This window comes from Manis javanica, chromosome 12, assembly GCF_040802235.1.
Source record: "Manis javanica isolate MJ-LG chromosome 12, MJ_LKY, whole genome shotgun sequence".
Lineage (NCBI taxonomy): Eukaryota > Metazoa > Chordata > Mammalia > Pholidota > Manidae > Manis > Manis javanica.
Genome location: NC_133167.1, coordinates 21,878,761 through 21,902,910, shown reverse-complemented (window position 1 = coordinate 21,902,910; position 24,150 = coordinate 21,878,761). Strand labels below are relative to the sequence as shown.

Below are 24,150 nucleotides of genomic sequence, written 5' to 3'. Positions count from 1 at the left end.
ACTCTTCTATCTCCTACATTTCTAGCAATAAAGTCTTTATGTACTAAGGTTCTTTTTAAGATAAAGTACACAGTTCTTTGCTTAGCACCAGAGGCCCTTCACGCTCTATTTACAGGCTATTTCTTCTCTAGCCTTAGCACCTTCCACCCTTCCTTGCCTTTACAAACTGGGCTCCAGTTGCACACAGATACTGGTAGGTCCTCACCTCACTATGCTCTTTTAGACTTCTATTTCTTCATACACTTTGCTTTCTGCATGAAAACACCTTTCTCCACTTATTTAACTGGCTCTATTGCCTTTCAAAACTCTCCTCCAACGTAACTTCCCCTAGAAACTCCTCCTGCACACCCATTCTGATTTAGATATTTATATGCCCATAACACTGGTCATAAAGTGCTCTGTTGGTTGATTGGTTTATTTCTTCCAGTGTTGGTAAGCAACCTTAGGATAAGTGCTGCATTTTATTTGAATTGTGTTTCTAGTACCTCATGCTGTGAGACAAATTAAAATTCAATGGATGTTTACCAAATTACTGAAGGAAATAATATTACCCAATGGAAATAGGTAGAAGAAGCTTACTAGAAAAGTTACAGATTCTCAGTTATGTCTCTGCACCTGAAGTGAAGAACTTTCCTTTCCCAAATAATGCAAGAATATATATTCTTGCTCTAAAGTTAGCCATCTTTCTGGTTCATGTTTTCATTTTGTCTTCACTCAAGGGGGAAAAAAATTAATTGCATACTTTAGCTTTTAAAGCTTTGTCTTCAAGCTGAACAGACTTGAAAAGTAAACAGAAAGATAACTTTCAAATAAGATAAGTAATGACTCTATAGCATCTTACTATGTTGATAGTGACTGCAGTGGGGTGGGGGGGACTTGATAATATGGGTGAATGTTGAAACCACAATGTTGCTATGTGAAACCTTCATAAGATTGTATATGATCCCTTAATTAAAAATAAAATGAAACTAAAAAAAGAAAACTTTCAAATAAAATCATCTGTCATAAAACCCAATTCATTATTAGTGTTATCTCCAAAACTACAAGTCATGAAATTCTTTCCTTCCCTCAAACTCAAGAACTTTTTTCCTACCTCCTAAATATGTCTTCAGTGTTTCCCCCTGTTCTCATCTCCTGTTACTGGCTTTTTATCTTTTCTTTGGCATTCTCACTTCCAGTCTCTCCTTGCACCCCAGCTAGACATCTCTCCTACATTCTACATTGCTGAAAATTTTCTATACAAGACACAGAATGGATTACCCCAGTGGAATTCCAACATTGGATTCGCGTACAAGGCTCTACCTCTGCATTACAACCCACTATTTCAGTCTCATCTGCTTCCTCTCCTTTAACTCTGACTATGTTCAATGTCTTGGAGCCCGTTAATGATCTTTTATACCTCCAAGGCTTTTCTGCCTGCAATGTAGATTCTATGTGAATCTGTCAAATCTGTGCAATTTTTCTCATCCTCATATTTGCTTCACTGTATTTATCTTTTTTAAAAGCATGTTCATTTATCTTTATATCCCCAGAATATTCTGTAGAATTTGGCACATAGCAAGCCCCAATAAATGTTTCTTGAATGAAGTGAAAAAAAAGTGCCTCACTGACTTCAGACACCTCTTCATTAGAAAAGCCAATAAGGGGAAGAATGTGTTTTGGGGAAGAGGGACTAAAAAAATATAACTATGCCAGATACCAAAAAAATTAATTTCAAGGAGCTAAATGCAACCACAATGATGGCAACTCCCACACCTACCATTAAAAGACAAAAAAGAGACAAGCTATAACAGGATAGTAAGACAGGGAAGGGGAAAATATGAATTTCATTGTGACTATGTTTCAAAGGAGACACACTAAGCTCTGTTGATGAGACAGAGTTAATGATGAACTCTCGTAGCATTTTACCCATATTTTTCTCTTTTATGGCATTTATCAATTCCTACTTCATACAGTCAATTTCCCATTAAACATGTTAACAAAAGGAAAAGGAGATAAAAGGATTATCTCAAATGTTATTACAATGCACCTAGAAAAAGTACAGCATGAATTGATATTAATATACATTTATGTGGTTAGAACTATATCCAATATTGGAAAACAAATATTTGGGTCTAGTCTCTAAATGATATCAAAACACCTGCTCCCCCCGCCACTCCTCCTTGTCTTTGCCCTCTACTGTACCAAGTATCTGAGTGCCTTTCCCATTTTGCCCCCTGTATTCCAGTTTCAAAGCCATCTATAAAGAATCTTTGCCTGTAAAGGGCTAAACACTTTGGGAAATGGGGGTCAATGCTGAGACTACACTTGTTTGAAAGTATTTCCCTCCAAAATATACTGGCTTAAATTTTTTATCAACATTTCTGCTGTAACTGGTTAATCTTCCAACACATAGTTAAATGTTGACCGTATTTATTTATGTACACTTTACCTTTTTATAACAATATATATCAAGTCTTTTCGGAAAAACTCTATTTCTTATTCAGCTAAGTATACAACATAGGGTTTCATACATCATTGTGAATGGAAAAATGAATTAATAGAATTCACTCAGTCAAACATTAAAACTGCAAAGAGAGAACAATACATGGAAAAACTAGTAGTAGTGCCATAAGGTGTCTCTCGAAAGCTTTAGCATGTCTCCAAGTCTCTATCAACGACCCTGCCTCAAGCTACCTCTAAAACACACAATTTAAACAGAAACAGTGTACTTAGCAGACAAATGAAACCTCAAATGCCTAAGTTAATGCTGGTAGGCAATGTAACTTTATAAGGGATGCAACATTTACTATTTTTTAATATTTAACACCCTGAAATGTAATAGTAAAAATAACTCTTTATTGGGTATTTATTGTACATCAAATCACATTTAATCTCACATGAAGCTTATGAATGACTTCCTAGTAGACACTATATTGCCAGACCACGTTTACTGGACTCCTAGCCTCACCATTTTAACTTCCATGCTCTGGATCCTATGCTACCCTCGTAAGCCCAGGTGATGCATGCTTGCAATATCAAATTTACTAAGACTTAAAACACAGACAGGCTTTTAAAAGTCTGTTAATAATGAAAATATAAAAATAAAGGGACTCACAATGAATAGAACCAAATCTGATTCTTTAGATTATACAAACTGTCTTCACGATGACTATTCAGGATGACAACACAAAAACTTTAAAAAATTCTCAATTCAACAACAAATAATTATTAGCTGTTCAATAAACACAATTCCACAATCCGTATTATGTAAAAAAAAGAAAAAAATCCCCACATGTAGTTCTTAAGCTGTAAGTTACTAAATATTTATATTTTTATAGCATTCCCCATTTATACTATTTAATATTAGCCAAATCTTTTTAAAATAAAAGATATAAATGTATCAATGAGTTAAGGTTTTTGTACGCACTTGTATGAATAATAAAATAAATGAGTAAAAATATAATTGGTAGGATGAGACAGATGCTCCAAACTCATAACTTTCTTCAGTAAGGCTGACTTACTAACACTAATTTTTCAGTAACAGATACCAACTGGTAAACCTTAGGGAACGCCTTCTGACCGCTACTGCTTATTGCACAGATCAGGATGTTATGCATGGTTTTGATTTTTGTGCAGGAAAGTGGTGCCTAATTTTAGTCTAGATTATTCCCCGCACTTGTAGAAAGCAAAGTCAGTAATTTCTAAGAGAAATCACAAGACAATACAACAATATAATTTTTGTTGGAGACTGGAGAAATTTATAGTTACATCACTTATCACTTATTTAAGAGACATGAAAGTACACAAATAATCAATTATTTTAGGAAACCTGCATGCTTATGTGAAACCATCTCTCTTCAGTGCAGTTAATGAAAGAGAAAAATACTATCTTCCTTTAATTTATTCTGGGTTGGCTGCCATTATCATGCTAATTCAACCATTATCAGAATGTTATCAGAAATAATTTTGGGGTATCACAAAAACTCCACATAGCTTGTTTGCAAAGTGCCCCAAAGCTCAACTCATTTCAAGTGCTTAAGAAGATAACTGCATACAAAGTTAATGTGATCTAAAATTGTTTTAAGCAGAGTAGGATTTTATTTTCAGGCTGAAGGGTAGAGAAAACTGCTTAACCCATAAAAAACTACACAAGCAGTAAAAGGGGGGGAATGAAAATTGTGAATGCCGTTTCTACCCACCATGGTGACTCATGACCTGCCCGGCAGCCTCCATGCTGACATTCTGGAGATAGTTGTGGCAGCGTTCCTTGTGCTCCTCCAGTGAACTGCGCTGCTTGTAGCTTCGTCCACAGTAGTTGCACTTGTGAGGTTTACCCACTGTGAAGAGAGCTCAAGATTAGTGTGCTGCCAGTCTTGTCCAAGGCAAAAATTAACAGCTAACTTTTGATAGTCTGGAGGAAGCATTTTTATGCTTTTCAGACTTAAATCTCTTCCTCCTCCACACTCTGATTTAGGCAAGAAAAGATAACAAATTTCTAGCAAGACTAAAAGACAGCAAGAAGACAAGGCAGATGGTACCTTTGGCATAAGGGGAAACAGTGAATCAGTTCATGCTCTGACTGTATCCTAGATAATGAGGGCATGATGATCAATTTTCAAATGATCGGGCTCTTAACACTAACATTTACTCTTACACAATTCTCCCAGCTTTGACTCAGTCAAAAGACAAATCAGGAGTGTCCTAGATACATGGTGAAAATTATTTTTTATTTATTTGCCAGGGCTAAAGATAGATAATTTTACTGAAAAAAACACTAAAATCCAACAACTCAAAATGCCATTGTTTAATGCAAAGATTATTTATGGTCACCAAGACAAAAAGAATTCAAGTGATGAGAAAAAGTACAGATAAAAGCAGAGTTTCCCTTTTCTTTCCACCTTGGTAGTAACTTCACACATGCAAAACTGCAGCAGGTAAGTGCATTCTCCTACATCAGCACTGTTCCTACATTACCGAGAATTAACTTACTAGGTGCTTTGCGTCAGGATTAACAATAACCACTGAAGCCCACAGTACATTTAGTTATATAATGATAGTGATATTTTCAATATACTTCACATTCAGAAAATGAATTACTTCCTAATAGCCTGAGAACTATATGTCAACTGCATCTCAGTAAACCTGGTAAAATATGGTGATGCTCACATAAAAGCAAATTAAAAAATTGATTAAGAAGAAGAAAAACACATTTATGGAAAGATATATGTTTTAATGTATGGCTACTCACAAGGATATCCCAGAGCACTTCGATTCTTGGTTTTGAATGGATACTGAAAAGCATAAAACACCAGGTGGTCTGTGCCAAAACCCTCAGTCGTAAAGCACGGTGTGAATCAGGTCAGTGGCTCTCATTCGACTCCCACAGAAATCATTCTGTTTTGTCCAGAGGACAAACAGACAGCTTTTTTTTCATGGTCAAAGACAGCATCCCTAACTCCAGTCACCTTACAAACCCATGCTATGACTCTGGTCATACACAGAGCCGAAATACTGTGACAAAGGCAAGAGCAATATTTCACTGCACTGATTTTTAAAAAAAATAAGCTTGTACATTATATTAGAGATGCACATAAAGTAAAATCAGTTATTTCATCACAATTTTTTTGTAAGCCGTCTTAAGAAAACAAAAGTACCATAGGCGGGATTAGTCATTTCTAAAAATACTAGACAAGTAACTTTGATTTTTCAGAACCAAGAATTTCTGGGAAGTAGAGACCAGATAGCTCTATAGATTGTGAAGAATCTGTATCACTCTGTGAAACATTAAACAATGCAAGAAAATACTTTTATTCAAAACATTTGGTGTAAATAATAAAAATATCTTCAGATGCAATTATATTTCAAGCCACGGAACTACCTATTATAAAAAGCCTCAGTTCCAGTTCTTCAGTGCTGTTTCTCTACAAATAAATGATGAATTTGCACTGAACAAGTCTATTAACCTATTAGCACTAAGCACAGACACTGTAGTTAATAACCCACTATAAACCAGTTCCATCTCTGTCTACCCCTTTGTAAGTTCTATTGCATTGCGTCCTATGATACCTATGTGTTACTGTGAAAATATTATCCAATACCTTCTTCCTCTTATTTATATAAGGAAATGTGATATCTTCTCAACTTAATTAAAACATAGCTCCCTTCCACTCCCCTTGGCTCATGACCCTCTAAAGAGTTCCAACTCAATTGACAAGGAGGAAAGGATAGTATGCACTTTACTACTTTCAAAACTCATCTTCTTACAACCCTCATTTTTGAAGTTTACCAAGTCTGCTTTATTTCAGCTTCTCCCATTTTGTCATAGTTTAAAACATCACTTTCCTCTTCATCCAAATTTGAGTAAATTGTTCTAAAAGTAGATAAACTCAACTTCCCCAAATATTTTATTTATTTATTTATTTATTTTATTTATTTTTATTGATTTTTATTTTGGTATCATTAATCTACAGTTACATGAAGGACATTATGTTTACTAGGCTCCCCCCTTCAGCAAGTCCCCCCCACATCCTTGTTCACAGTCATTGTCCATCAACATAGTAAGATGCTGTAGAATCACTACTTGTCTTCTCTGTGTTGCACAGCCCTCCCCGTGCCCCACCCCCAACACTATACATGCTAATCGTAATGCCCCCTTTCTTTTCTTCCTGCCCTTATCCCTCCCTTCCCACCCGTCCTCCCCAGTCCCTTTCCCTTTGGTAACTATTAGTCCATTCTTGGGTTCTGTGCTTCTGCTGCTGTTTTGTTCCTTCTCAACTTCCCCAAATCTTTACCTATACTCCAATCAGATAATGCTCCACCTTATCTTTCTACCTCTTTAGTATGTATTTGTTAAAAGCCTACTATGTACCAACATTGTGATGAGGCTGAAATGCAAAATAGAGAACAAATTTTCAGGTGCCTATCCTCACATAACTGACAGTCTGGTGAAGAAAAAAGATATTTAATAAATATAAAAACAGCATATTAAAATTGTGGTAGCTAAAGAATTGTATGCTACTATAACATGGGAACCTAGTTTAGTTCAAGAAGGTTGAACAGGAAGGTCTGCCTGAGGTAGGAATATTTATTAGACTGATAATGAAAGAAAAGTAGAAGTTAGGTAAAGGGGTAAGGTAGAGGAAAGGCAGTATTTCAGGATTTCCCAGAACTGCTGCCATCTATTTGCTCTCACATATTTAGCAACTTTAAAGTTGAGATCATGTCCTTACCACTCTTTTGAAAATTATTTCCAAATATCACCAACAATTCTTGCCAAATCCAATGGCTTTACTATCTCTACAAGACCATTTCCTGTCAGTTCTTTGATATTTCTTAAAAATGAAGTTCATGATATTATTACATACATTAATTCTCTACATAGGATGAGCTTATCTGTATAATACTTAAAAACTATGAGTTAATATGTATAACATATATATTCATAGAAGAAGACCAGTATTTTGCTTTTATTTTTATAAATATTTTTACACGTTCTCACCATTGGAAACATTTTCATTCTGATATTACTGAAATGTTTGTAAAAAGTCATCAATAGCTTCTGAATCACTGAATCTAGTAGATTTTAATCAATCCTGAATCTTCATAATTTCTTGATCACTATCAAACTTTCATCTGTCTTAAATTTCTTGTGTTAAGCTTCTGGGATGTTTTCGTGTTCCCCCTTCACTGGCTTCTCAGCCTCTTCCTACCTGGCAAGTATACATGAAGCTTCTTATTTTGTTCTCAGTACACTAGTCTCCCTGTTTTTCCTCAAGATTAAATCCTCATTTCTATGACGTGTCCAAATTATGCCTAGAATAATTTCCTATGTTTGTAAGCTGCTACTTGTCATTTAAACCTTTTAAAAATGCTCTTTGTGAACCCAAAGACATAGTTTTCTACTCTATGCCCATGTTGTACTCTGCCCATACTCTGTTGATATGTTACTTATGATAATGGCATCGTAATTATGCATTTGATAACCTCCCTAGACCAAACACTGAGTTCTGTCATAAGGACAGATGTCATGTTTTACTCAATTTTGAATTGACAGTGGTTATGGTAGTTATTAAAAGACAGGAGATATTCAATATGTACTTGCTAAGTGACTGCACTTCAAACCTCCAAATGCCTTTTAAGTATTGCCTCATACATATTCCTCTGAAACCTAAAATTCAGCATATCCAAATTATATTCCTCCACAAAACTACTGCTTTGACTGTTCTTTGGTGTTCATGTTACCACTGATTAATAATCCGGTCTCACAACAAGGCAGCCATTTTTGTTGCTATCTTTCTCTTTTCTCACATCCAAATAATTACTATATTATATATACTTAATTCCTTCAATGTTTTTCATGTGTATTCCTCCTTCTCATTCTTACAAGCAATATCATAGCTCAATTCATCATCATTACTAGCCTGAGCTAGTATAACAGACTTCAAAACAGGTGTTCTTTCCCTTCTGTAATTATTTTACTCTCCTCTTCAACAACCTTCAATGACTCTCAGCTTCCACTGAACAAAGCCCAAATCCCTTTACCCAGTCTTCAGCATCCTATGCCTGGTCCCAAAGCATACATCCCATCTTCTACCCCAGGATCCAGCCAAAATCACCTTGCACTTCGATACTTCTGAGTCTTGATTCTTTCTGAAATGGCTTCACACAATATCTGCCTCTTGAAATCCTACTTATCCTTCCTTACCTCCCTAAACATGTTCTATCTGAAAGGGATCTTTCCCACTAACAACCTTATCTGTATTGGCCCTCACACTTAGAAAACAAGATGTTCTATCTTGAATTTGTGGTTATTTATACATTCATTTTGACTCTCCCAGGTTAGAGTGTGATCTCCTTGAGAAACTGGAACAATGTCTTATATATCATGTAAACTCCAGAGTTCAGTATAGTGATTTGTTCACAGAAAGAACTAATAAGTGGTGTTTTCATGAATGACATCATTTCCTAACTCTTTACATTTTTCTCTCACTGGTTTTCCTTAGATTTGTTTCTCATTTTGAAAGCAGTATGCACATATATGAAATTTCACAAAAAATTCATAATTTTTTTCAGAGATAACTATTTTAACATTTTTGTATTATCTCTATTTTTTTCAGTGCATACAAAGATATATTTTGTTATGATTTTGTGTCATATACTATATTTTATTATCTTATTTTACTGAGCAAAATATCTATAACATCTCTCCATGTTGTATTTTTTGTTCCTGCTGTTAGGTAATGATTTTTTTCCTAGATTCTAGAATAGTGGTAATGTTGAATTAGTTTGCTTAGCATGTCCTGAAAAAAATCAAATAGTCCTAAAGGGCATTTAATAAAGTGAATGATCTCCCCCAATCCCCAATCATATTTCTCTGTTCTCTCTTCTTGGAATTTCTATTATTTTGATGTTAGACTTTCTAGACTGGTTCTTCATATTTCTTATCTTTTTCTCCTCCTGTTGACTATCATTTTATCCTTTGACTTTTAGAAAAATCCCTCACTTTTTTCTTTGCATCCTTCTGGTAAATGCTTTCACAGTATCATATGTTTCAATTTCTAGTTTATTTATTTTATCTTACATTCATATTCAACAATGAGGCATTCAAAAGCTAACTGGAAGTTCAGGAAACAGGTGGAGCTTGTGAACTCTGCAGTGTGACCAGGTAATGAGACTGCCTTTTTATCACCAGACCCCCAAAGACTAGTATCCATGTCTTTTCTCCAGGACCTTTCAATTCCCTTAGAGAAGATTCTTCCAATTTCTAGCTCCAAGGGGGAATATGAAGCTGAATGTTGGTGTTCTGGAAGGTGAGGCAAGGGACCAGGAATTTAAGTATTCAGTTGCAGTCTTTCACATAACCTATCTGCTTTAAGTCCTGTGTTTTCCCCCTACCCATTCCATTTCCTGAAATCCCTAACCCAGAAGCTTTCCAATCCAATTTCTCCAAGGAATAAAAATGTATGTTCCCATAAGGAGGGGGGTAGACTACCTGATTGGCTGTAGTGTGGGAGAGTGGCTCTGTGGGTTGTTTTGCATACTGATTTTGAAATTCCTTTATAGTAGTCCAGAGCTTCATCCCAGCCTTCAACAGTCCTCTTCCTTCCAAGTCCAGAGACTTTTTTGGATTCTCTGGTGCCAATTAGCTTGCTGCTCGTCCTTTATCCCCGTCTATAATCACTAAAGGTTCCAGAGTCTTCTGTTTTATTGTCTGTTATCACTTCTCCCTCTATCTGCTTTCCAGCTTCCTCTTGGCTGCTATGTTATCCTATCCTACTGTCTTTGATCTTATGGGTTTGTACTTCTGTAAATGCGTACTGCGATTTGAGTGAAATTTCAAGAATTAGAGATCGAAGTAGCTTTTCATTTAATCATGTTTAAACAGCAATATACAATATCACTTTTAATATTGGTATGGTATAGCTCTTATGTATCATAATTCTCTTTTAATAAATAGGGGAATGAGATAGTAAGAAGGCTTAGCCACCAAAAAATAATCACACATTCGTAAGACAAGGGAATTTGTGGAAGTGTAAAATTACATATCTCCTCTTTTCTATTCTATTCTGCTATTTGTCTATTATAATACAAAATTCCTATCTATATTTGAACATTTTATTTAAAAAAACAGTTACAATGGTTCTCAAAAAATATGAACTGCAGGCTGTAAGAATTCCTGGAGTGTTTGTTAAAATGCAGATTTGTGGGCACCATGCTGGACCTAGAATTTCCTAGAATTTCTGGGAGTGACAACCTGAGGTCTGCATGTTTAAGAAGCTTTCCAGGCAGTTGCTTATACAGAGAGAAGTTGAGAAACAATGACTCTATAGAAAATCGTAAATCATCATGTTTTCTACATCTGGAATTGAGTTAAATTTCATTTTAAGGGAAAGAATACTTTTCTTAAGTCTACTATAATGATCTTAATTGTATTATCAAAGGAGTTAAAATTATCTTTGTCCTATAAGAAATTTTGGGATTAAAATCTGAAAAACCCTTCGATGAAGTATCATTTATCACTGGCAATAATACAAAATAGAAGAATCAATTTTGATACGGGAGTTTACAACTGTATGTTGATTACTTATTTTGAGGACAGTGATCTAGTTTAAACTAAACTTTGCATCAGTTCTACTAAACTGTCTGAATTCTGAAGTTCGAGTGGAAAAAATTATACTGACCCATTTCTTTTAGATTGCAAGCTGTACCACTGCTAGCTTTGTAGAGGGATATATGGTGTTATTTCACATTGGAAAGAACAGCATGGAAATTAATCATCTCCACTAGTGGAAAATAAATGGCTTACCAGAGTGCTGATGATGGGAGGCTATGTTTCCCACTTTCTACAACACCACACGAAATGCCAATTGGAATATCTTGTCAGAACACAGCTAAAGCCATGAGGTCTTTTTTTCTTTCTTTCTTTTCCCAACTATACCTCTTAAAGAAAAGAAAGAAAGAGAGGCTGGGAAGAGAAAACAGTTGTTTTAGAGCTGCCACTCCCCTGACTTGATGAACTCAGACACTGCCAGCCAATCATCTCTTCACGAACATGCATTGCCCCTGAATTCTGAGTTATAACATATGAAGACTTTTATTTTTTAAATCAGCTTTATGAAAGAAGAATTTTCATAAATCCACTCTCTTTAAGTATACAGTTCAAGGAGTTCAGAAGTGTATACAGTTGTGTAACCACCACTGCAACTAAAACACAGAACATTTCCAACACCCATCACTACAGTTTTGTCTTTTTTTAGGACTTCAAATAAACTGAATCATACAATATGTGGTTTTTTGTGTCTGGTTTCTTTCACTGAGCATAATGATGTTGAGATTCATCCATGCTGTTGCACGTATTGGTCGTTTATTACTTTATGTTGCTGATGGGTATTACATTGTATGAATATACCACAGTTTATTTATCCATTCACTAGTTGGGTTGTTTCTAGTTTATGGCTATTAGGAATAAAGATTCTATAACCATTTGCAGGCAAGTCTTGGTACAGACATGTACTTTCATTTCTCTTGGGTAAATACCTAGAAGTGGGATTGCTGGGTCATATGGCAAGTATGTGAATAACTTGATAAGAAACCACTTGACTAGTTTCCAAAATGGCTGTATTACTGCATTTCAATGGGCAGATATTAGTTATAAGTGCTTCACATACATGCCAAGGCAGCATTGTCAACCATTTTTCATTTTATCTATTCTAGTAGGCAGGTAGTGGCATCTCATGGTGTTTTAATCTGTGTTTTCCTAATATCTCATGAGATCTATATTTTGTGTGCCTATTTACCACTCACATACTTTCTTTGGTCAAGTATCTGTTTTAGTCTTTTGCCCGATTTTTATTGTGTTTCTATAAGTTTATTGTTGAGTTGCAAGACTTCTTTAAATATTCTGGATACAAGTTTTTTTATCAGACATATGTTTTGCAAAATTTTCTGTGAGTGAGTGGCTTGCCTTTTTATTATTTTTGAGTTTCTTTGAAGAACAAAGCTTTTAATTTTGATGAAGTACAATTTATTGATATTTTCTACTCCGCTTTCTTTTTTTGTGAGTTCTATCCAAGAGATCATTGGTTAACTAAATGTCACAATAATTTTCTCTTTTGTTTTCTTCTAGAAGTTGTGGTTTCACTTTTACAGTAGATCTATGGCTCATTTCAACTTAATTTTTGTATATGGTGTAAGGTAAAGCTTATAGCATTTAAAAAAATATGGATATCCAATAGTTCTAGTCCCATTTGTAGAAAATGTTTTCCTTTCCTTCTTAAATGATCAGAGTACTTCTCTTGAAAATCAATTGATCATATATTTGTGGGTCTATTTCTGGACTCTCTAATTTTTTAAAATCTCTGTCTATCCTTAAACTGAAAGAGTAGGCCTTACTAATAGAATTAGTTATCAAATTAGGTAGTGTAAGTCATCCAACTTTGCTTTTTCAAAATTATTTTGGCTGTTTTAGGTCTTTTGTATTTCCAAAAAAATTTTGGAATCAGTATGTCAATTTCTACAGAAAAGCCTGCCAGATATTGGTAAGTTCAATTTCAGGAGATTTAACATCTAATAATATTGAATCACTTAAACCAAGATCATGTATCTCCTTGACCTGTACCTTTCCATTCATTTAAGTCTCCATTAATTTCTCTTGGCAATATTTTATAATTTTTCTTAACATAATTACATAAACATCTTTAATTTCATAAATTATCTCTATGTGTTTGATATACATTTGGGTGCTATAATAAATGGCGCAGCTTTCTAAATTTCAGTTTCCAACTGTCCATTGCTAGCATATAGAATCACATTTCATTTCTTTAATTGAAATCTTTTATCTTGTAACCTTAAAGAAGTCACTCATTACTTTAAAGATTTCGGTCAATGCCTTGGTATTTTCTATATAGGTAATCATATCACCTAAAACTACAGTCTTACTTAGTCCTTTCCAATTTCCATGTCTTTACTTCTTTCTCTTGACATACAATATTTGCAAGACTCCCCATATGATACTGAATAAAAGTAGACAGAAATGTTCTTGCCTTGTTCCTACTCTTAAGGGTAAACTATTTTTCATTGACTATTACTATGATATTAGCTGAAAGTGTTTCAAGAATGGCCTTTATCATGTTGAGGAAGCTCCTTTGAGAATTATATAAATATATCAGTTTTCATGTGAGAATTTTGATGATACTGAATTATGTCAAATGCTTTCTCTGCATGTATGAAGATGGTTATATGGTTTTCTTTTTAGTCTCTAAAATTACACTGATTTTTTCAAATGTTAAATCAACTTTGAATTCCTGCAGTAAACCCCACTTGGTCATTATAGGTTACCCTATATACATATTTCTGTATTCTACCTGCTAAAATTTTGTTTAAAAAGTTGCATCTATATTCAGGAGGGATATTGCTATATACTGTGTTTCACTGTAATATCTTTGGCTTTGGCATCAGGGTGATGCTGAATTCACACGATTTGTTTGGAAATATTTCTCTGCCTTCTATTCTCTGGAAGAATTTGTTCCTTAACTATTGCCTTAAATTATTTCTTCCTATGTGTTTGACAGAATTATAAATGAAGTAATCTGGAGTTTTCTTTTTAGGAAGGTTCTTAACTATAATTTCAATTCCTGGAATAAATAAGTAAGACTATTCAGAGTATTTCTTCTTGAGTGAGCTTCATTAATTTCTGTTTCAAGGAATTTATTTTATCTGCTTGAACTTACTGACATAAACTTGTTCATAATATTCTTACAGTATAATTCCAAGGGCTATAGGAGTTTTAGCAATGTTGCATTTTGATTTCTGATATTGGTTAACTGAGTGTTTTCTCTTTATACTGATTTATTTTTGCCTAGAGATTTATTCATTTTATTCATCTTTTCACAGAATCACCCTTTGATTTCACTGAATTTTTTCCTCCTTTTTTTCTGTTTTCTCTTTCATTGATTTCTGCCTTTATCATTGATCTCTGCCTTTATCATTATTACTTCCTTTTTTTAAATACTCTAGATTTAACTTGCTCTTCTTTCATGATTTCTTAAGAAGAGTTCATTGGCTTAAGGCCTTTCTTCTTTTCTAATATAAGCACTTAATGCTATACATTTCCTCCAAGTACTTCTTTTCTCAGCATGTTCATGTTTTCTTTTACAGTCTAAACATGTGGAGTATATTTATAGTAGCTGTTTTATAAACCCTGTCTGCTAATTCAACCATTTGGTCATTTCTGGGTCTGTTTCTAATGAACAGTTTTTATACTGATTATGGGTAATATGTCCCACTTTCTATGTATATCTGTCAATTTTTAAATGGAATGCTATCCATTGCGAATTTTACGTTGGTGGGTTCTAGATTTTGCTGCATTTCTTTAAAGTGTGTTTGACTTGTTCTGATATGCCATTACACTACGAATAGTAAAATGTTTGGCATTTGCTTTTACACTTTAAGGCAGATCCAGTGCATGCTTTAATCTGAGGGTAATTTAGCCCCAGTACTAAGGTGATAACCTTTTTGAGGATTTGACTCAATGCCATGCATATCACAAAGTCTTTCTACATTGGCTGACAAGAATTAACAATGCCCACCCTTGAATGAGCTCTAGGAATGGTTTGGCAGTTTGCTTTCTGTTTATTCTTTTCCCAGCTTCAGCTTCACGTACTTTCACATACACATAAGTATGTCACTATTTAGCCAAAGAGTCAAGGGGCGGGGGGCGGAGGGGCACCTCTGCAAAACCGCAGAGCTTTTTCTGGGCAGAGTCCTCCTAGTTGATACTCTGCCTTGTACACTATAAGCACACTGGTCTCCCTGAACTCTGATCTCTGTCTCCTTAATTCAGCAATTCTGGCTCTCTCTGGGTTTTGCTGTTCCTGAGCTGTGGCCTGGAAACGGCCTCCAGGAAGTGAGCTGGGAAATCATAGGGCTCACTACCCTTGTTTTTCTTCTCCCAGGAATCCTAGTCCTCCAGTTTCTATTGTTAAATGTCTAAAGTTATTCAATATATTTTGTCTGGTATTCTAGCTGTTCAAGGCAGGGGGTAAATTTGAACCCTAATACTTCATGGTCAAAAGCAAAAGTTATGTTTGTAATTGGATTAAATACCAAGAAAGTCATACTAACCTTGTAAGTTTTATTACCAATTTAAGTCAGGGAACTGAAATAAAGCTTCTTATAAATATGAAGTCTAGAAAGATGTAATACTTACGGATTCTAAGATACAGAAGATAGCAAGGCTGGTGTTCCCAATTACTTCAAAAGTTAACATAGTCTCCTTTGAAATAATATTGCTACAAAAACCCTAAACTAACTGGAGGGGGAGAATTATCAGTATAACCTGTTAGAGATACAGATACAGATTATGACCTGAGCCATGAATTACAAATTGGAAAATGCAATAAAAACAGTGTGACAATCATAACAACTGTTCAGTCAGAAAACACTTTGCTAGCATTTACTAGTATTTTCTCCATTTGCCATTATGAGAAATTAGAAATAAATACCTGCCCTTTTACTAGTATGATTCCCATATACCTCCCCAAAAGGAAGAGCAAATCAAAAAGCCATAAAAAATTTTGAAGTAGTAATGTTTACCATAAATTCATAGGGTGTTATGAAGGTATATAGCAAAACCAAGTCTTGTTCACTTATATTGTCTTGAAATATGTCACTTCAAGAGTTATCCTAGTGAAACCTATAAAACAAATTACAATAGCACTAATACATCTGGTAAATGTTTTATCCTTTATATAGATGTATATATGCTCACATATATAGAAAACATGCAAGAAACACATCTATATACAGGAAACCATATTTACCTTTGTCATGACACATACAGTCAGCAACAGAGCATTATGAATATATCACACTGATTGCCCTATAATAAAAATAAATGTGCTCACTTTCCTATAAATACTATAATGCAAAAAATGGGAATCTGATATCTGATTTTACTAGGCAATCGCTTACCAAACTGCAAATTAATCTGAAGAAAGATGAACACTGAAATATGGCTTAATTGACACTTGATTTTTTGGTTTCATAAGTTACACTTTGCCTGAAACAGTGGTCTGTTTCATTATATGCACGCTCTATGTAAACAATTTCAATGTTCTTGATCTTTACTGTTATACTGCTGACTCAAAAAAGGTTTTGCCAATTCACATTCATGCTACTAGTGCATGAGAGAGCCATTTCATCATTCTCAACAAATACGCTCATTAAAATAATAAATTCTCCACTAATGTGTTAGGCCTGTGATCTTCAAATTGTAGCAGGGCACTTTGGGGTAAGCAAACTCTTATGAGGGGTATTGTAAAGCAAGATTAGCACAGGATATTTTAAGCTTGGGAGAAAAATAATATCCAACATCCCTCATATACCACCCAAGCTACTTTCTCCCAGTTACAATGTTATAGCACATTACATTCCTTTCAGTGACTATGTATCTTTGTGAAGCTAGGTTTCAGCAGTTGCTGTCACACAAATAAAGTACTCTGTGTAAATTAAATGTGGAGCAGGAAATGAGAGTGGCAGTGTCCAATCTGACTCCAAGGTTTGGGAAAGTTCTGCAGTGCACAAGGCATATGATCCCATTAGTAAGGAATTGGCGGCTGTTTGAGACTGAAATACAAACATTATTTTGTTTTTCAATTTATGTATATTATTTTTGCAAATGGCTACAAGTTGTTAGGACAGAAATACTTAAGTTATTAGGACCTAACTACTTAATAAATGAGACTGTTAGATATTTCCTTTAGGCCAAAAGGCACTGTGAGAAAAATTACTGAGACACTAGGGCACTGCAAGAAGTTGGGACCCTCTGAGCCAGGCAAAATAATTTTTATTTCTTATGAATTTGCAATAGTGAAACTGAACATTGAACAAAAAATGTATTAGTCATTTGCATACAATCCTTTCAAATTAGCTACTAAATACCTTTACCTACTTATCAATTACATTCTTATTGCTCTTGTCTTTTTTGCTGTATCTATTAACCCCAACAATCTTTTGACTTATTTCTTATAAGTAATTTATGCTTTTTTGATGTTTAGATGTATTAAATTTTCATGTGGCTAGAACTGTGGTAGTTTTCCCCTATATCATTTATTTTACTGTTCCGAAGTTTCAAAATTCTGCCTGACAGAATTTTTGAGAAATATCCACATCTATTTTCCTTTCTAAATCTTTAGAAGTTTTAATGCTCCAGAGATTTTTTTTTTGATAACTGCTTAGGTGCAAAAGGAGTATTTTAGAAAAGAAAGAAATCTCTCCCTGAAAAGCGAACTATTTTACAAAGAGAACCTCTGTTATGCTAAATCATGACAATGTAATTATGTGTATGTCAGAAATTATTACAGTAAAATAGTATCTCTCTAGGCAAAGTTTTCTAATGGCCCTTGGGGAGAGGGAAATGTTAAATGTTCAAATGAAGGTGTGAACCAGTACATTTCAGGTGGATTTTATAGCACTTCACAACATACATGTGCATATCCGAGGTTCTTTTTGATGTTTAGATTGAATAACAAAGCAAGCAAAGGAACAAAACCTGCTTAACCCAATGTTTCCCCCAAATTATTTTTAAATGTAAGAGTATTTTAATAATTACTCTCCCAAGTAAGTATATTTTCTCTGGATGTACTTTGAGAAGCACTGCACTATGATAATAAAATAGGCACACACTGCTGTCAATACTTTACTGTTCTTTTTCATAAGATCTGCCAAGTGGTGAGCAAGGACATATAATTCCTTTAACATTCGTTTAATATATTTATTGAGTGACTTCAGAAACTTACCTGAACAAGACACACATTACTCCTGTGTCCATAGAGCCAACATAACTTAACCATTGAGTATTTCCATTTGTTTTAGAATGTAATAAATTGCTTTTCGAATTAAACTAAAAACTTATCATAAGGACACAAACACCAGGGAAGATAGTGCTTAAGTGTGGATGGGCATATTAAGTAAAAAATGCCACAGATATTTGAAAGCAAAAGCATCTACTTTTTATTTTCAGCTCATTGTGGAAAAAAATAGGCACAATTGTAAAAAGGCTTCATGTAAGATTATTTTCATAAGAGAACAAATTGTTGGCATCTACTTATCTATCACTTTAAGTAACAAGTTTCAAAAGATTTCTTTAACTGAATGCCTGAAATAAGGAAGCTAAATGGAATAAGGGCAAATAGATATTATAAAATATTTTGGCAGTGTAAGGGTTATGTTTCCTGGCTTTTCTTTATCACATAAAACATCATAACTATTTCCATATTTGCTTAAAAAATAATCACTTAATAAATGAAGACAGACACTCAAATATCTGAATTTTTGTAGTTTTTAAAAAATATATATGTCAATTATGTATTTATACTACAGATAATTACCAACTACCTAGATTGTGGTATTTACAATCATAGCAATAAACATAATGTTCATAAATCACTGAACTCCAAAGTATGCCATACTTTTCTCATGTAAATATAATTTTACTAACTGATTGACTGATGAATATTAGGAAAGGATTCACAGAAGTTACAGAGGGACAAAGAGTTATAATACAGCAAGGAGATGGTGAAGTAGAAATCTAACACAGGAGACAAACATATTTGATACTGTTTCATTACTGAAAACGTGTAAAACATTTATCATGGGGAAAAATAAACAGAAAGCCAAGTCAGAATTTTCTAGGCATATAGAATAAATAAATTAAGAATAAATGAAAAATAATCACACAAATTTTCCTTTTTGATATGATTTCTATTCTTTATTCAAACTGTTTCTCTTATCTGACTTTCTAACACCACAATAACTCAAGCAAGCAAGGCTTTCTAACATTATTATAATAAACCATGTATGCAACAAATTTGGATATTTAAAAGGTCCAATCAATTTGGGGGCAAATAACTTGTTCTAATTTATGAAGTATTTATATACAGTAAAGTGTGTGTATACATACGCACATATATACATATATCCATAATATGATTTCATATTTGGTTTTCAAATCATAGCCCTAACACTTACCAGCCGTGAGTGAATCCCGGATTAGGGTAAATGAGGAAACAGTCACACCTAACACATAGCATTTTTGTGAGAAATAAAAAAATATACCTATGGAAAACTTAAAAAGGTACTTGACACACAGTAAATGCTCAATAAATGGTAAACCTCCCCCATAAAATTCATCACCTTCTAACATACTACAATTTACATAGTTATTATGTTTATGTTGATTGCCTATCTCCCTGCATTAGAATGTAAGCTGCACAGGGCAAAAGCTATTTTTCTTCATTGCTGTATCTCAAGTGGCTAGAAAAATGCCTGATACATAGATATTCAAGAAATAGATGTTGAATGAATAAATGTCACTTCATTATTAGAGTTTATTTAGGCTTCTTCACAAGGCACCCAGGATTTTCAGCTGAGAGAGGCTCTCACCTATGTTTATTGTCTAAGAGTGAGTGATAAGAGCACTCTTGAGCTACATCTAATTTCACAAGAAAAATATTTTTGTGATTCACAAACTTGAAAAATATGCATTGACTGACCTTACAGAAATTAGAGCTTTTCAGTTTTTCTTCCCTTTCCTTCTATGGGAATTTTTTAAGAACAAGTATATTTACCACAAGGCACTCCCCAATCAATAATCAACAAATATTTTTTGATTGCCTATTATGTGCCAAGCACCATTCAAGGAGGTGGGGGTACATTTATAAATGAGACAAAGGAGGTCCAGGAGCTTACAGGGCTTACATTTGGAAGATGGTAGGAGAGACATACAACGTATGCATGAACAAAAAGTCAGGATAACCACAGATTCTGACCCAAGCTTTACTAGACTTTAAGATAGAGACAGCAAGACAGAGAATAACTAGGAGGATGTTTGAGGTAGCCTGCTTAGGGAAGGCCACTCTCTCTAAGGAAATGACGTTCAAGCAAGTATCTGAAGGATAATGAGGCAGCCATGCCAAGGATTGAGAAAGAGCTAAAGGTAGAGTCTTTTAGGAGCAGTGCAAAACCCAAGGGTGGGAAGGAAGAAAGTGACCTAGGGTGACAAAGAACACAGAGAGAAGGGTAGAGCAGTATACCATTAAACAGGAGAGATGGGCAGAACTTAGCCATGTTCAATGGAAACCCATTCAGAGATTTTAAGTATGAGAATGACAAGATTTAAATTGGATTCTTAAATAATTTTCTGGATGCTATATGGATAAAAGAAGGGAAACAGGAGTATGGTACTGAAAGCATGCACTCTGGAGTCAGGCAAGGCAGAGTTTATATATCCCAGCTCTTCCTAAGTATACTGAAAACTGTATATAATATGCATATGTAGTTATGATGGTATGGTTGCTAGTCTGCCAGAGCATAATTTTTAAATACTACACTTAGATTTGTCTATTTTATTCTAAATTTCTATATGTCCTCAAGCATTATGGAACATTTTTGTTTATTTGAGATGATACAATTCTTCAGTTTTATTATGCTGACCACCTTTGTGTGTGTGTATGTGTGTGTGTGTATGTTTAAAATCTAATCTAAATAATATACATTGTTGGCAAAGTATAAATAAATAAGATAAAAGTATAATAATCTTACTAAGATACAGCTTTACATAAGGGACCATACATAGAATACTTAAAATTACAGATTGTGGGTATGTTAGGTAGCATCCCTCTCTTTAAATTTGACTTTTCTTATCTTTAAATTAAGGCCCTTAAAATAGTGCTAAAACAAAACAAGAGCCCATTAAATGTTAGCCATCAGCTTTTATTTTTATAAGGGACTGACATTTATCATTTACTGGGAAATAAATATAACCACCACTGACCTCCACGCATCTTAAAAACCTAACTTTTTAGTTAATGTAGGAGTGTTTGACTGAAAATACCTGCAGATTCATTCATTCATTTAATTGATACAGTATAAGGGATGCAGGTGCAAAATAGAATAGTAAGATCTCTTCTTTCAAGATGCTGAGTTTAGGATCTTTGATTCTTATCTACATGCTTATTATTATCACATTCCTGTACAGTTTAAAAGGCTGCCTTTCTGGTAGCTGATTTATGATACCTTTCATAAAAATTTAATTATATTCTAAATATATTTTATATGCTTATAATGAATGATATTGGTTTTTATTTACCTCGTTTGTAAGATTTTTTTTACCATTGCAAGTTTTCTTGCAAGATTTGGCAAGATAGTACAGGCTGTAGATGAACAGGTTTCTTTGACTCAGATATACAGATCAAGTAGGAAAAACAAAAGAGGGTGGAGAGTAGCTTATTAAAAAAAAAAAAGCCCTCAAGAAGTCAAACCAAAACAAAAAACAGTGTGATGTGCCCTTCTGGACACTGAGTAATGACGTTAGCATGTTGTCCTACTTCTCCATGGAGTTCCAAACATGCCAGGCCCGCAGACTCAGTGATGTGGAAGTGACAATGTGAAATGGCCATAAGCTGAGACCGTACACGAGCATCCACACGAGATGCAACTCTGCTAGCACACTTCGGAATGAGGACGGTGTAGAAGATTGAGAAGGATGAGAAATAGGTCCATGATTCTTGTCTATTTCTTTAGAATTCCTGAGAATGGAAAAAGGCACAGAAAGGTTCCAGCAGTAAATTGATCTAATAAATGTCTCTGGACCAAATGTAAGAGCTATGTCAGATGAGTATGTGTTCTAGATGAAAGACTTCTCTTTTGTAATTCCCTCTAGAATGTCTGAAATTTAAAGAAGCATGACTACTGCTATCTGAAAAAGATGTGATCACATATGCTATTCAAGTTTTTAACTTACAAAGAACATATAAGATAGAGTATAGTTATTTGTCTGGCAAAAAAAGGTGTTCTACTGGGTGGAAATCATGTGGGTTGTCTTATCAGCTGGCCTGTCTGAAAGTGGCTTTTCCCTCCCAGTCATATTTCAATGGGCAGGGCCTTAAGTGTCTGCTATAAGAGTCAGGATTGAAGACACTCATCCCATCCCCTCTCTTCAGTGTTTATTGCAAAGCATAGAAACAGGCACCCCTGGCATTAGTATCAAAACTTGATGGGTAAAATCAGCAAAGCACAGTTATGCAAATCATGTGTGCAACTGACACTGCTTGTGTAATTATCAGTGTAATCCACCTCTATCAACCACCTCCAGGAAGGAAAGGAGGGGTGAAGAGAGGGGAAAGTTCACACTTGGGAGATCACCCAGAAAGTGGGACAGGTGCCAGGGCTACAATCAGGTAAGAACAGTTCCTTCTCATGGGAAGCCTGCAGGACAAATTATACTACACTTAATGCATCATCACTATTATGAATGAACTGCACCAGATTCAATTACTGCACGAGCATAATTTAATCTAATGTGTCTATTATTATACTGGTCCACAGATTATTTTTTAAATGGATCTCTTTGGCAAATCTGGTAGAAAATTCATAGCAACCTGGTCTTAAAATAATCTCAATATGAAAATAACTTATGATGATAATCCTTTGGCCAAGAACTTAATTTTCAGACTTTTTTTTTTACTCCACTCATTTCACAAGATAATCAGTACTATTAATACTCAAAGGTCTATACCTGCAGCAATTACATGTTACACAAATTTCATATGCAGCATAAACTGAAAGTAGTTATTTGTGTACTTGTTTCTGGAAGTAACCTCCAAAAGTAAAAAATACTGAAGCAAATGTTGAAAAAGTGGGGGGAAAAACTATGAGAATGACAAAAAGCAGAAGGCAAAAGGAGAGACAAAAGGGGAAAGTAATTTAAATAAAACAAGATTGAAACAGGGTGTACTAGAAAAGAAAGTGAGTGATTACAAATGTTACATGTACTTTAGAAGACCTGTTAGTTTATGGAACTCCTGACCAGTCAGTAATTAAGGACACGATGTGGCTGTGGTAACAAATCCCTTAGTAAGAAATGAAATGTTTGGGGACATATCATTCTCTGACGAATTAACAGACTGTCCCATATGAGATGATGTAAAACTAGAGCATCTGGCTAATAAGTGGTTATCTTTAAAAATTTAGTCAAAGGTTAGTTCTATTTCAATCCAAGTCACATACTACTTTTGAGCTTTATTTAAAAAAAATTTGAAGATGAGGAGAAAGTTATATTTTCTTAAAGGCTTCTCTGAGAGCATATACTTTATGCCTTAAAAATGCCTGTTGGTTGTCTAAATATATTCAAAAGCAGGGTGAGTCATAATATGTTATTTTGTAGATACTTTTTCATAATTTCCTCATAAAAGGGCATAACTTAACAAAACATAAGCTAGAATTAAAAATAAAAGGCAAACTTTAAAGTGAGTTTGCAGTAGCATACTATTTAACTAATACAGTTAAAAGAACTCAGCATTATTAATTAATACAAGATTTAATATTTCTCAGCTGTTTTCATGGATAAAATCTAGTCCTTGGAATTGCACAGTCTTGAAAAGTAACAGACAGTACTTATATAAAAGATCTAAAAAAATGTACAATGAGAAGTTGTTGTTTTAACAGATGGATATTTATGTGGTACATTTGGTCCAGTTGTTTTTTTAAGGACAAAATAGCTGTAAACTGACAATGAGACACAAAGAACAGACCTCTTAAGCTGAAAACTGTCAAACATTGAATAGGTTGCAAAGTAGTGCTGTAAAAATCAACTTTCCTGAGGTTTTGGAA

At 34.3% G+C, this 24,150-nt stretch overlaps 1 protein-coding gene across 20 annotated transcripts in view; it reads right to left on the bottom strand.

Moving 5' to 3' along the window:
- The window catches only part of IKZF2 (IKAROS family zinc finger 2), a 152,739-nt gene that overhangs the window by 17,620 nt on the left and 110,969 nt on the right, over positions 1–24,150 (bottom strand). For all 20 annotated transcript variants that reach the window (XM_036990770.2, XM_017649085.3, XM_036990767.2 and 17 more), the window contains one exon: positions 4,182–4,319. In XM_036990770.2, the coding sequence (XP_036846665.2) occupies positions 4,182–4,319 (138 nt within the window). The remainder of the gene's footprint in view (positions 1–4,181; positions 4,320–24,150) is intronic.